The sequence below is a fragment of the Habropoda laboriosa genome, unplaced genomic scaffold (assembly GCF_001263275.1).
Source record: "Habropoda laboriosa isolate 0110345459 unplaced genomic scaffold, ASM126327v1 scaffold61, whole genome shotgun sequence".
Classification (NCBI taxonomy): domain Eukaryota; kingdom Metazoa; phylum Arthropoda; class Insecta; order Hymenoptera; family Apidae; genus Habropoda; species Habropoda laboriosa.
Window position 1 is genome coordinate 1,944,118 of NW_017100203.1, and position 13,651 is coordinate 1,957,768.

Sequence of the window (13,651 nt, forward strand, 5' to 3'; positions counted from 1 at the left end):
TATATATATAATATACCTATATTATATATAAAGATCCGAGATGAAGCTACGAAGCGTGAGAACGAACGGCTATCTATGGAGCGTTGCTATTGTGTTGCACCGAGTTTTTGTGTCGGACAAAGAAGCCTCGGGAAGGAGTTCATGGGCGTAGGATTAAGAGGATCTATCTTTTTTTTCTCTCTCTCTCTTTTTTCTCTGGGAACTGCCAGGAAGAGAGAGAGACGGGCTCGAAGTATCGTGGCAATCAACAAAATTCGTCAATGCCGCCACCGGACTCATGTGAAACGGTCTTCCATTTAACATACACACCGCGGCTCGAGCGGTGGAAAGAGAACGTCTCCTATTTTTCTCAGATCGAACCGGAGAGAAACGTTCCGAGTAAAGGACCTCGTCGCTGTCGTCGATTCGTGACACTGTACTCAACGGAGTTATGGATTGCCGTGTCTAGCGAAACCGCGAAGAATGTGACGTTGATGCTGACGATGCTCGTTACTCCGCCATCTTTCGGTTTCTCGCCATGAACTGTGAGGTAGTGTAGATGGTAACGTGAATTGGAAATTTGGAAATTTTTCAAATTTTGCAGTTTATCGTGTTTGCGGAGTAATTAGAGGTTTATAAAGGTGAAATGAAGTTTGTTAGAGGTGATTTGTGAATTTCGGTGTTTTGGTAATAATAGTTGATTTTTTAGGTTAAGTTGTGGGTACGAAACTATCGTTTAATAGCATTGAATGATTCGACGACAATACCCGGCGAAGTTTGTTAGCATTCTGTCTCGATTTAAACCGAAGTAACTATTGAAGCAGCTCGCGCGATCATTCAATGAAGTTCATTCGACCGCGACGGAAATAGATCGACGCCATAGAAAATACGAACGCGGGAACGCGAACGTTACATGTCGATCTATCGATGTCTGTAAGTTATTCAACCACGGCGATGGAACATTTATTTTCATATCTCGGCCGAATGTGTTTAACGTGTGCATAATCACGTTCTAGAAACAATTTGCTGGAATAATAATGGAATTCCTTTTCGTTGTCGATATTTTCGCTAAATAACAATAATTCTAATTATTTCTTAAATCAACCAGTAAGATAAATATTTGCACGTTTAAAAATTGGTTCTACTGAATGTTTGGGAGGAAAATCTGATTGCTGTTTCTCTCCAGGACAATGTTTACGAGCGTCCGCAGCGCCATCGCGCGGAGAGTCCGTTGGCGGCAAATTCGAATCCACGTTTGTATCGTCGAAGGAAACGGCGCGTTGAATGCGCCTCTCGAAGAATTCGGGACCAGTAAAGAGAGTGTTTTTTTGGTGCTTCGTGTGTACTCTGAGTGTGTTTAGTGTGTAGTGGAGACAGTAGTGTACCTGGTAGCCGTCGTAGGTCCAGGATCCGAACTTCATGTCACAGTATTGGTCGTCAAAGGGGAACCAAGTGATGTCTATCTTGCAAGTGCTCTTGAAGATGCCCGGAGGAACGTACAGGCAACTGCCGTTATGCGCGACCACCACGTTTGTTTGGTACGTCCCGTCGAAACCCTCATCCGCACTAACGTATTTATATTACACCATTAATCATCGTCATTAGCTGCGTTCGCGTCGTTTTCTTTTCTCTCCCTCTCTTCGTTTCGGCCCATTTGCAGAAAATATTTCGTCTTTAACTATTGTTTCCTATTCTTTGTTTTTTAGATGATTGTCTTTTAATAAAGACAAGACAATGGGTGGAAATTTCAATGGACGAAATTGAAATTTTTGCTTCGTTCTTTGTTTTACGACGAGGACGAACACGTTTGAAACGAATGTAAATTTTAAATGAAAGGTAATTCTTAATTACTTAAAAAATCATTCTTAATTCTCATTTTTGTCGATACACAAAGTTTTGTGTTATAATTTGGATAAAAGATTAGCGTTGCTTGGGAGTATTGAATGGTTTCAGTTTTGTTGGCTCCAAGGTGTCATGCGATCAGAAACATGTAAGAGATTTAAAAAATTGAATAGTCTTGTTAATCGGTGACTATCAAATTTTATTTTTATCTTTCTTTTTTTTTTGTAGATTTCTGTCATTTTCGCCTACGAATTTCGTCAATCTGATAAAACGATGCTTTTCAAATATTGAAGCCATTGTTCTCGTTAATGTAATTATACTCGGGATTCTGTTAATCAAGAGAAATTTGTATGCAATTAACAAAGCAGAGAAAGCACGAATCCTTTGAATATATTAATTTCTCATTCTCCAAGAAGATTTGCTCATCTTCTTTTCCTCTGCAGTCTGTGTGCGATTCTTTTTCTTCTTCTTCTTCGTAAAACAAACATCTCCCTCGTAAGCTTGTAAAGAAAGAAGAAGGCATTTATCCTAGGGGTATGAAGTAAAGTTCAGCAAAATGTCACTTAACTTCAGTAACGTTCTGTTTCGCGACGAACAGAACTGGTTACAGATCCTGATACAGATGAGAAAGGAGTCGCTTTTCATAATTTTCTTCTTAGGAATGAAAAAATACTAAGAATATATAGAAACACTGAAAATCAGCGTAATGGAATATTTAAAAATTGAGAAAAAAAAGTATCGACTTTTTCAGAAAAAATGCAGGAAGTAATTTTGTAATCTGAACATTTTCCCTAAACTTATAAATCTATTCCAAATTATTTTATTTTTCCATATTATGCGTATTATGCAATTTATTTCGCATATTGTGTAACAAACCTGTTTCTTTATTTTCTAATTGAGAAAAATTTTCGGAGAAAATGTTTCGTAGCAAACATGTGTTGGAAATCGGTGAACATAATTCATAAAGAAAAGTGTATTTCCCTTCCTAAAACTTCTTCCAGAGTAGAATGTTGCATGCTATTCTTGTTAAAAGTTCTTGTTGAAAAAAAGGCAATAAATATTGAAAATGTGTAAAAATCGTATTTCACGAAATCGTGGATATCGAATATTATAGGAACATTAATCAAAGAGGCGCCACTGCACCTTCAAGCCTATCGAAGAAACAAAGAAGTTGAAAGGAATCGTATTTCCTGGTCTTTCACGTTCATCCTCTAGAAATAATTCGAAGCGACGACTGAAAACGGCGATAAACGATAAAGAAGGACATCTGAGCACGTTCTAGGAACGAATTACAGTTTCGCTCCTGGCATAATTTGTAGAAGTTGTTTATTAAACTTCCGGTTGACTTTATTGCGCTGAAATGAACTTGTGAATTAGTAACGAGCAGAGAATCGATATGTACTAAAGAAACGTGAGAAACATTTAACCCTCTAAATTCAACAAACTCGATAATAAGTACTGCATTATCATGTTAGAAGAATCTTAAATTAATATTGAAGAATTTTGTCTTAAATTAATATACTGAATTGAATTAATAACAAAGATTTTTGTCTTGAATTAATATACTGAATTAAATTAACAACGAAGGTTTTTGTCTTGAATTAATATACCGAATTAAATTAACAACGAAGATTTTTGTCTTAAATTAATAGTGAAGATCTTTATCTTAAATTAATAGTGAATTAAATTAATAACGAAGATTTTTGTCTCAAATTAATACTAATTTAAATTAAAAATGAAGATCTTTGTCTAAAGTTAATACTGAATTAAATTAATAACAAAGATTTTTGTCTTGAATTAATATACTGAATTAAATTAACAACGAAGATTTTGTCTTAAATTAATACTGAATTAAATTAATAGTGAAGATCTTTATCTTAAATTAATAGTGAATTAAATTAATAACAAAGATTTTTGTCTTGAATTAATATACTGAATTAAATTAATAGTGAAGATCTTTATTTTAAATTAATAGTGAATTAAATTAATAACAAAGACTTTTGTCTTACATTAATATACTGAATTAAATTAATAACGAAGATTGTTATCTTAAATAAATACTGAATTAAATTAATAACGAATTCACTATTGATCCTTACTATTCGCTATTAATCTTCACATTAATTTAAAACATTCACAAGTTCAACACAAAAAAAAGATCCTCAAAAGGACAAGTCTCAAAAGCTCCAAAGCAAAAAAAGACTGAAACAACTTATTCGTCATTTTTCAACAACTTCCATTACCCAATCCGTTTACTGTTACATTCGCCCGTATCAAGTCAGAATCCATTTTTCCCCAGGAGAAGACAAAGGAGAGTAAACGAATCAGTTTCATAATTTAGCAACGCGTGTCTCTCGTTTCCCGAAAGATTCTCTCGCTAAAGCAGCTTATCTCGAGAGGAGTTTCAGATGAAACATCGATAAGAAGAGAAACATCAGTTTGAAACATCAAAATACCTCGATATCTTTTATTTCACCCCTCTATCTTGCGCACCTCACGGCACTAACTTCAGCATTATGTCGGCAACGATACTTCCTTTCACGGTGGAATGAAGAAGGTGAGAAATATTCGAACAATGTTGTCCCTACGACGCCCGAGCAGTTTGCAGAGAATTGGAAATATCTTTCGGCGAAATATTTACACGAGACGCTCGAGACGAGTGTCGTCTGGCGATTTTATCGCGAGTTTCTCTGGAACGCGGGATTTTTTTTTGGGAGAAAATGTTGAAAATCAATCTTATCGACGTGTGAAGAAAGAAAAGTGTGTTTAGAGTTAAAATTTTGCTCTAAAAGGGAATGTAATTGTTTGGCATTTTTTCTTATTTTAAATGCTGGTGAGGGTGTTTTGAAGAATTTTTAATTAGCATCGGTAGGATGTATGTGTCGATGATTATTTGCCAAATTTTTGCACGTTCTGAATTGCAAGAAGAAAGAATAATTAATAGATGTGATTGCAAACACTTGTGTTAGCATGTATTGTTAGTCTTTATAACTATTTAAAAAAATTGACGTTTTTCGAAATTGCTTAAGAATTGTTAAGAATTTCGTCAATTTACGCTATCCTTCTGTTCTAATGGGTTTCGAAATATGGAACTACAGTAAATACGTTTGCTACCACCACTTTGAGGGCGATTGTCATCCCTTCACTGTACACGATTGTCGATAAAAAATAAAAAACGTGTAAAATTATTTTTCAGATCTCTATCACACATAAATTTCATAAAAATCGACGTGTGACACTTAGGCGATGTCACTTGTACGAATTGTCTACACTTAAGCTGGATTTATCTCTCAAATATGACAGTGATAGAGAACAAGAACAAGTGAAAGAGTAAACCTCTCAATTTCAAAAATCGAAATTTATTCGTTTTGCATATTTTTACACTTTGAGCTGTATAAAATATGCTCGTGAAAGAATACTTGAAAATTCGAAAAGATGGGGGTGGCTTCTTGAGAATAATTATGCGCGGCGGGAAAAACTTACAGTAAATGCTCTACAAGTGTCAGTCAGTTTGGATTCTACAAGTGTCAGTATAGATGGTCCTACGCCTAGGTCTGCGTCATTGCTGCGCCTATGTTATCCTCGCTCGCTGTCAGTCAAGGGTGTAACGCTACACCACTCGGTTTCTTTTACGAGATATCACGAAAAATATAATTTTTTTAATTTTACTTTTTTTCATCTGAATTTTGTTTTAACATGTTGGTGAGATTTTTCTGATGAAAATGATATCAAACACGATATAATTTGAACAACATTTACTTATTAATACTTATTGAGTAATTAATTTAATGTCGGCCTACCTCCACGTAAAAAAAAATGTAGGGCCGATTCTACAAGTGTCAGTAAAATGTAGGACCGATTCTACAAGTGACAGTCAAACTGCAGGCCAATTCTCCAACTGGCAGTCAAACGGGTAGGCCGACTCTATGTAATGTAATACAGGGCGCCTGTTTTATCTCAATACAGTGAAATATCTGGCGTGACAGTGAACGTGTTAATAAGTAAATGTTGTTCAATCCTTGTCTACGTTCGGCAAACTACAAAGGCGGGCGCGAGGCTCGAAAACGTAGACCCTGACTCTACAAGTGTCAGGTTTAGATTCCTTGCGGACTGACACTTGTGGAGAATTTACTGTATTTGAAACTTCAAACGCAATTTTCTCGAGAATTTTGATTTCTTAGTAACAGATACCTTTTAAATAAGCTAAGTTTGTTTTTTTTTTGTAAAACAGCAAGTACAGTTTAATACTAAAAATATTAACAAGTATAATGTAAAATTTTTCATATTGATGTTCTTTTTATAATATAAAAAATGATTCATAACACAAGAGTAAGCAGGTATCCAATAGCACGTGTCGTTGAGCGATTAATCAACAAATTAAAATGACTTTTAATTTCGCTTTTTGAGTTCGATAATAATGTACTTCGCGTAAGATTAGTATCTTAAGAATTTAAATTACTAACGTATTCTCATTACACGATTCATTTCGGTGACAGTGGCAGTAAAGTTCGTCAGCAGTTTGTTCGATTTAAGCTGAAGTAACTATTCCAACAGCGCGTGCACCGATTCAATAAACTTTATTTTACCGTGACAGAAATAGATCGATGCCATATAAAGCACAAACGCAAAAGCAAATGTTACATGTCAATCTGTCGATGTCACAATTTATATAACCACGACAGATACAATAAAGAAACAATGGATTTATGCGAGAATCGGGTAGTGACATTTGTTACAAATGATGTTTTCAATTTATGTAGAAAATTCGGTTGTGAATTGTTTGACAAAGCATTAGTTCTCCTTCCTGTCTCGATTGTCAATTTAATATTTATTTGGAACAGTGATAGCGCTAAACATTTCCCACGTGAAACCATTGTTTGCGTTATAGTGCTCACAATATTTACCGATGTTAATTAAATTAGTAATATTGGTCAAGTAAAATATTATGAAATTACTAATAAAAAAAAGTTACGAAACATTATTAAAAAATAAAAAATATAAAACATTATTAAATTTAGCAATGTTGACAATATTAGTAGATTTACTATTTTCTAATTAAATTTAATATTATTGGTAATATTGATATTACTAAATTTACCGATGTTAATTAAATAATTTGCCAATCCAATGGAAACACTCTCATTGACAAAGGAAGCGTGGTAACGATAAAAATTCCATTTTTCATATCTACTTTTTCACTTGCTATTGTTCATCGTTTCCTATATTTTGGACGATAGATTCACAACCATCGAGTATTCATATCGCGAACGGTCATTCTATTTGATGTGATTTCAAGAAGTCGTGCTGATAACTGTCGTCACTTTATCGAGGCAGGAGTTATATAAAAGTGATTTCACACCGGCGGTTTCTAGGCGGTTGTTGCTGCATGAAAAATGCACTGTAGCAAATAGCACATCACTATGAATGATGTACGGGCTAGGTTCATATTGGCCATTTCACCGTGCCATCACCAGCCGACAGCTGTTTTATATCGACGTCTTCGCATATGCATCTTTCTCGTGGCGTTAGCTACTCTAAAATACTCGGAGAAACCTAATAAAACAAGTAGAAAAAATGTGAATCTTCGCGTTATAGTATTTTTTATTCGTCGAGTGTCGTTTAATTTGTATAATTTAATTATTGCGAATATTCGTGAGTGTATTTTTTCAATAGTCAAGTCATTTTATATAAATTTAAGAAATTTGAAGTTTCAGCTAAGTGAAACAAGCGCCTAGAAACCTGGAAATATTTCACAGCTAAAGATATTAAGCTTTTTTTAATTTTGAAAATTTTTTTATTTAGAAAGACACGTTCAATTTTCGCTCTATACTAGTAAATTACTTTACTTTGCGAGTAGATGCGACGAAAGTGCTGTACGAGCAGATACGAGGCGATTCTTCATGTAAAAATAAATAAAAAATGTAGAATACAATTTTTCCGTCCGAGACTTAGTTTTCGAGAAAATCGGGCTTGAAAATCCTTGGGGTACGCTTGCACTTATACAGCTAAGCTACAGTTCGTTGAACGACATACAGTGTATGTCATATCGTACGCGCTCAGATTTTCAAATCCGATTTTCTCAAAAACCAAGCCTCAAATGGAAAAATCTCATTCTACATTTTTCGTTTATTTTTGCATAAAGAATCACCTCCTGTTCCCTTGGCAATACTTTCAGCCTCACCCGGTATATATAAAGTCAACTTTGAAATCTTGTTAAAACTATTCTTACATGTCAACTAGCCAATGAATTTATTTTTCTAAGCCAAAAAAATGTAGTTAAATGTTTGCAGTACGAGATGTATCAGCAGAATCCTGTATCAGAGATTACCTGATCGAATAATGTATACAAGCGAGTAAGCACTTGTCAGAGATTGTTAGATTAGCGACGATTACCTTCCGTTATTAGTGATTTGACATGACAATTACTATTTACTCATGCCGCATCGAGATCATTGTTGATATCGCCGCGCCAATAGTACTGTGTATCGCACCATACTGCTGTTAACAGTAACTACAGCATCGAATCATACAGGGTGTCCTATAACGAAGCCGACGAATTTTGCCAGAAAGTTTGAATGGTTAGTTTGACGATAAATAAAGAAAGTTGTACATGTAAAGCAGGAATCGAAACGACTGTGTTTTGAAGATATTAGTTACGTTCTAACCTAACCTCCTAAGTCTCCCTTACACTTATTTCTGTCGGACCGCGTGAAATCAGTAGTACAGGTAAATGGAAACCCGGACGCGCGTGAGTAGTTGGTACAAAGCATAACTGACGCTGCTATTGGCATCAACAATGAACTTGGCGTTGCTCACTGGATACAGTCGATGGAAATGCGTCCAGTTGCACGTGTAGATGTACTAGGTAACCGTTTGCACAGTAGTAAAATTGACAATTAATCAGACATTAAATATAAATCAGACAGCTTGAACATTTCTGATCATTTCTGGCTTGTATCACTTAAATTCTGTTATTTTGAAAACAGAACCGAATCGATTCGTGATTCGAAATACTTAATGGATAAGAAATTTATCTACATACAAAAATAAAATCCTACATTCTGTATTATTTAGAATTTCTCGTCAGGGAATAATTTGAAAAATATATAAAATTAATTAACTATATTTTAAGATAGAAAATGAAGCTTACATTCCAAATTTCGTATAGAGTAAGTGCTTTTAACATTTAAATTATTTGTTTTCAACAAATTCATGTGCCTTGGATAAATAGCTATTGTTCGAAACTGGAAACCTTGAAATTGAAAGTAAAGCAAAATTGAAGAGTAGAAACCTGAAAGGAAGATCCTACTCTTGGAAGTTGTAGGATAAAACGAAGAGAACAGTTAATTAAGTTGCTCAATTAGAATTTGAAGCTGGGTGCTTCATTATTAAACCCAATTTCGCAATCGATATATATATTTTTTGTATTTTTATATAATACGTATTGTTTCATTCCTTACACACTCAGGTAAAATGTAGATTGCACTCGATTTTCATAACGTATTTTCAACTGAAAAAACTACATGCTTCTTCTTGTGTGCCACCTTGGAGAAATTAAAGTTCACATAATATGCCTTTCTACCTATTATCTTTATTACCGTACCTGAAAGTGAAAGCCAGACACACTGCACAGTATAAAATATGAAAAATGAGTTGCCTCGATATCTTTACCAAGCATTTTTCAATATCTCCCAGAAGCACTGAAGTTTCGCGAAAATCCCAAAGAAGATATACCAGAACCTCCGCCAAAAGAAGCACGATCGAGAAGAAAGAATTGAATCCTAATAAAAAAAAAGCACGCGATTTAATCAATTCTCACAAAGAACGAAGCGTATATCGTTCCAATCGTTTCGCGCCACTTTTACCTTGCAAAATTGCAACATTATTTCTACCTTCGACGGAGAAGTTTCAGCGAAACGAAGATTCAGCGAGATAAAAGATACACGTTACTTATATGACTTCACAAAAAAAAAAAAAAAATGAAGATTTAATAAAAAAACAAACAGTAACGTTTCATTTGTCGTCGGATTTTCTAGCGATGAACGTTTTTAATTTTTCAATGTTTAAGAGGTCAACGAACGACGCATTTCACGTTTGTTAAATCCAGCAACGGATTTGCGGAATATCGAAATTACGCTTGTTGGGGCTCATTGTGCCGATTTAATGTGTCGATTATTATCCGTTTCGTCTCTTTGTTGCTACGTGTCACATCGTTTTGCGAACAGCTGCGCGCGGCTACAGTTACGGCCGCCTAATAAATGTCCGCGATATATTACAAGATTTATTAGAGAGAATCCACACGTTTCTGCCTACAGTACCTTTCCTTTCCCCCCTTTGGATAATTAGTTGATCGCAGATAGACGCTTTTCCCGCAATATCTGGCTATTGAAAATAACGCTTTCGAACAATCGAGCGGCATTGTTCGTGAAATAACGTCACAGCGACTGGAGACTGTGTTGAACAATGGTGCATTCGTTGGGAAGTTGTATGGAATAAATTGTACAATCGAGATTGTACATTAATACGTGGAAAGGAGAAGTGAAATTTCTGATCCTTTAAATAATTTGTTGCTTTGTTGCGAGATTTTAAATGTCGAATATTCTACCTGAATTTAATTGCAGTGCATTAATCCTTTCGTGATGGAATTGCTCTTTTTTTGAAATTTGAATAAAATTTTCTTTTTTCATTCGCTCATGGTCACGTTTTTAATGGATACGAAATTGAGATCAATTTTTAGTGGCACTCAAGTGGGATGTAGTCTCAGTGGTCACGAAAGGGTTAAAGAAACTGGTAAAATTAGTAAAAATGATATCTACTATACACTGTTTTTCCATTTGTTGTCTTTATATTTTTTTTTGTTTTTATAGAAAATAGGCAGAGAAGTAATTTAATTGAAAGAATGAAAGGAACGTTGTTTCCTTATTAACGTTAATATAGTTCGTTTCAATGTGTTACTTTTCAATTCATTTTTTACATTTATAGAAGTTGAATGGTTACAATTTCACCAATAATTTTCAAATTGTTAAATTTCTTTCGACAACGATACTTCGACGAACAGCGAACTGTGTATATTTCACAAAATTTGCGAGAGATACGAGCCATTGTATGTCATTGGAAAAAATATGAATGCTACTACTCTTCGTTATTCTTTGATATAATTTTCTAAATATGTGAAACGAGCGTCGCCAACCAGCAATTCCAAGTACTTCACTTCGTGGGCCACAATTGACCACGAGATGCACCGTGTTGTTAACCTATTAATCTACCCCGTGTCCAAAGTATTACCAGTTTCAAACTCACAAAAGATCCATAATGCATGCACGAAGTATCCGATGGTTTCATCTTAACGAGATTAAACGCAGTGTAATCCCCCGTTGTCAAAGATACTTTGCCGTGGTTTTGCTCTTGCACGGCTAAATAGAAATTTTCTGTATTTATCGGATAGATAAACATCGAACCACGTGAAAATAAATTCAGATGTTGAATTTTCGCATCTTTCTTATCTCTTCAAATTAAACGAACGTCGAAATACGGTCGTTGTGTGTATTGAAGCTATTCAGGTATCTGCGACAAGGAAGTTGGGCAAGATTCCAGAAAGTGGTTTCGAAACTGCATTGAGAACCATACTAAAGATCGACGACAATGTATCCTAAATATATCGACACCGTAAACGACTGTGATAAATGATATTTGTATAAACTATTGCGTTAACTTTTCGTGTGTTTATAGCTCAATCCGAGTTATTGCATCTGCAAAGTTTTTTCAGAAAAGTGTAAAAAATATGAAGGTTTGGGTAAATATTTGCAACGGGGTGGCATTGAATTAACAGAGACAATTGTTACTTCTGTGTACACAATTCTGTGCGACCTCATTTTTGCAGCTCAGCACTCGGGTAGGTATCTTTTCGAATTTTTAACAAAACCAGACATTCGACGTCGAAATGATACATTTTTGCGTATGAATAATAGAATTCGTCTGTCTTCGTCTGAAACAGCGTTGACTCGTATCACTATCAAGCTGCTAAAAACGATCCCTGCAATTCGAGTACCTTTCTTTTTCTATCAGAACACTTATCGAATGCGAAGCAAACCTAAATAGTTAGTACAAAGCTGCTACATCGTTTAAAATTACATTAAATAGCGATTTTTGTTATATTTAAGGTGTCGACGTAAAAGTGAGATTTTAATAGTGTCGTTAATTATCTCACACCAAACTCAAATACCTTTTTTCAAAGTGTTAGAACACTTATTGAATGTGAAGCAAGCTGTTAAATCGTTTAGAATTAAATTAAATGTCAATTTTTGTTATACTTAAGATGTACCGTAAGTGATGAACATAAAAATGGAAGTAGAAATAAAATATAGAAATGAGATCTCACGTCGTTAATTATGCCACACTAACCATCGACACGAGATTGAGTTTGAAAATGATTCCGAGAGAATGAAAATGATAAAAAAAAATTACAGCTATCAATTTAAAAAAGACTCGTGGTATCGTCATTGCGCGAGAATCATCGCAAATTGAAAAAAATCTTATTGTTCATAAAAAATAATGAAACTTTCGCCTCTTCTATTTCTCCCACAAATCTGCCATTTACGAGAAAACTCCGCTGGAAGATAATAGCGCGAACATCCTGTATATTTTCACTGACAATATTTCAACTAACTTTGGCGAAGAAATACAATTGAAATAGCGTAACAGTAACTGATAACACCATTTTCTTTTTTATATCTACGTAATTTACATTCTGTACGAGCATAACACGTGTCTTATACATAAAATGTGTATAAAATATCGCGAACAGGTCAAATAAATTTTCCAACACTTCAGCAAAAAGGAAAAAAAGCACAATTATAATTAACGTTTACAAACCGTACGAATTAGTGATTGAAACTTGGCACAATGCAGACGACACCGTTGTCGTTTAGTCAATAATTAACACCAGAAAAGCACAAATTCTCCACTGGCCGGAGAATTATCCTCGCAAAGAATGGGGCAAGAAGTGTAACCGCGTCGAGCCGAACGGGAACCGTCGGTAGCACATGACCTGATAATTTCGAAGCGGGGACAATAATTCTCGAATTAACGTTGATGGAACATCGCCGGTGCACGGCAAAAAGCTTGAATTCCGCGATGTGACGTGACGCGACACACCGTCGCGGAATAACACCGGATACTATTGTAAATCTCGCGCCGGTTCTCATATGCATGCAAATTCGACGAAGGCGCAGGAGCGAAATAAGGACCGGCGTGAAAGTTTTAAACGATAGACACAGGCTCGCACCGTTCATCACCGAAAACTTCCCCGAATTTTGTTTCTTACCCGTTTAATACTTCTCGATCGTCGGAATAGTTGCGTCCGAGTTCACCTCTGTCCAAACTGTGTCGAACAGGTATTAAGTGCTCTCAAGTAAGTAAGTAACTTTCGTGTCGCGGAGTTTCCGCGTCGCCTATTTAACAAACAGGCTGGATTGAGGATCGTTATGGAAGAATGTGCAAAATGAAAATTCGACGATATTCAAAATCGATAGGAGAGAATATACTTGTGCCTGTTTTTTATGTTCTACATTCGATTATAAATATTCCTTAATATTCATCGCTGAATAATGTTGATCACCAGAAATGTTTTGTTTGCCTTTTTTAACCCGATGCCTTGTTTAACGAATACGTCGGGTTGTGGATTGTTATGGAAGAATGTGCGAAATGAAAATTCGATGGTATTCAAAATTGGTACCAGTGAATATACTTGTGCTTGACCTTGTTTTTTATTTTTTAGATTGTATGAATTCATCGCTAAATCTTATTCAATATTTTTATTATCGGAAATATT

At 35.1% G+C, this 13,651-nt stretch overlaps 1 protein-coding gene across 1 annotated transcript in view; it reads right to left on the minus strand.

Annotated features, from left to right (window-relative positions):
- The window catches only part of LOC108570523 (acetylcholine receptor subunit alpha-type acr-16), a 348,441-nt gene that overhangs the window by 207,404 nt on the left and 127,386 nt on the right, over nucleotides 1–13,651 (minus strand). Inside the window, exon 5 of the mRNA XM_017932396.1 lies at nucleotides 1,365–1,545. Coding sequence (XP_017787885.1) covers nucleotides 1,365–1,545 — 181 coding nt within the window. The remainder of the gene's footprint in view (nucleotides 1–1,364; nucleotides 1,546–13,651) is intronic.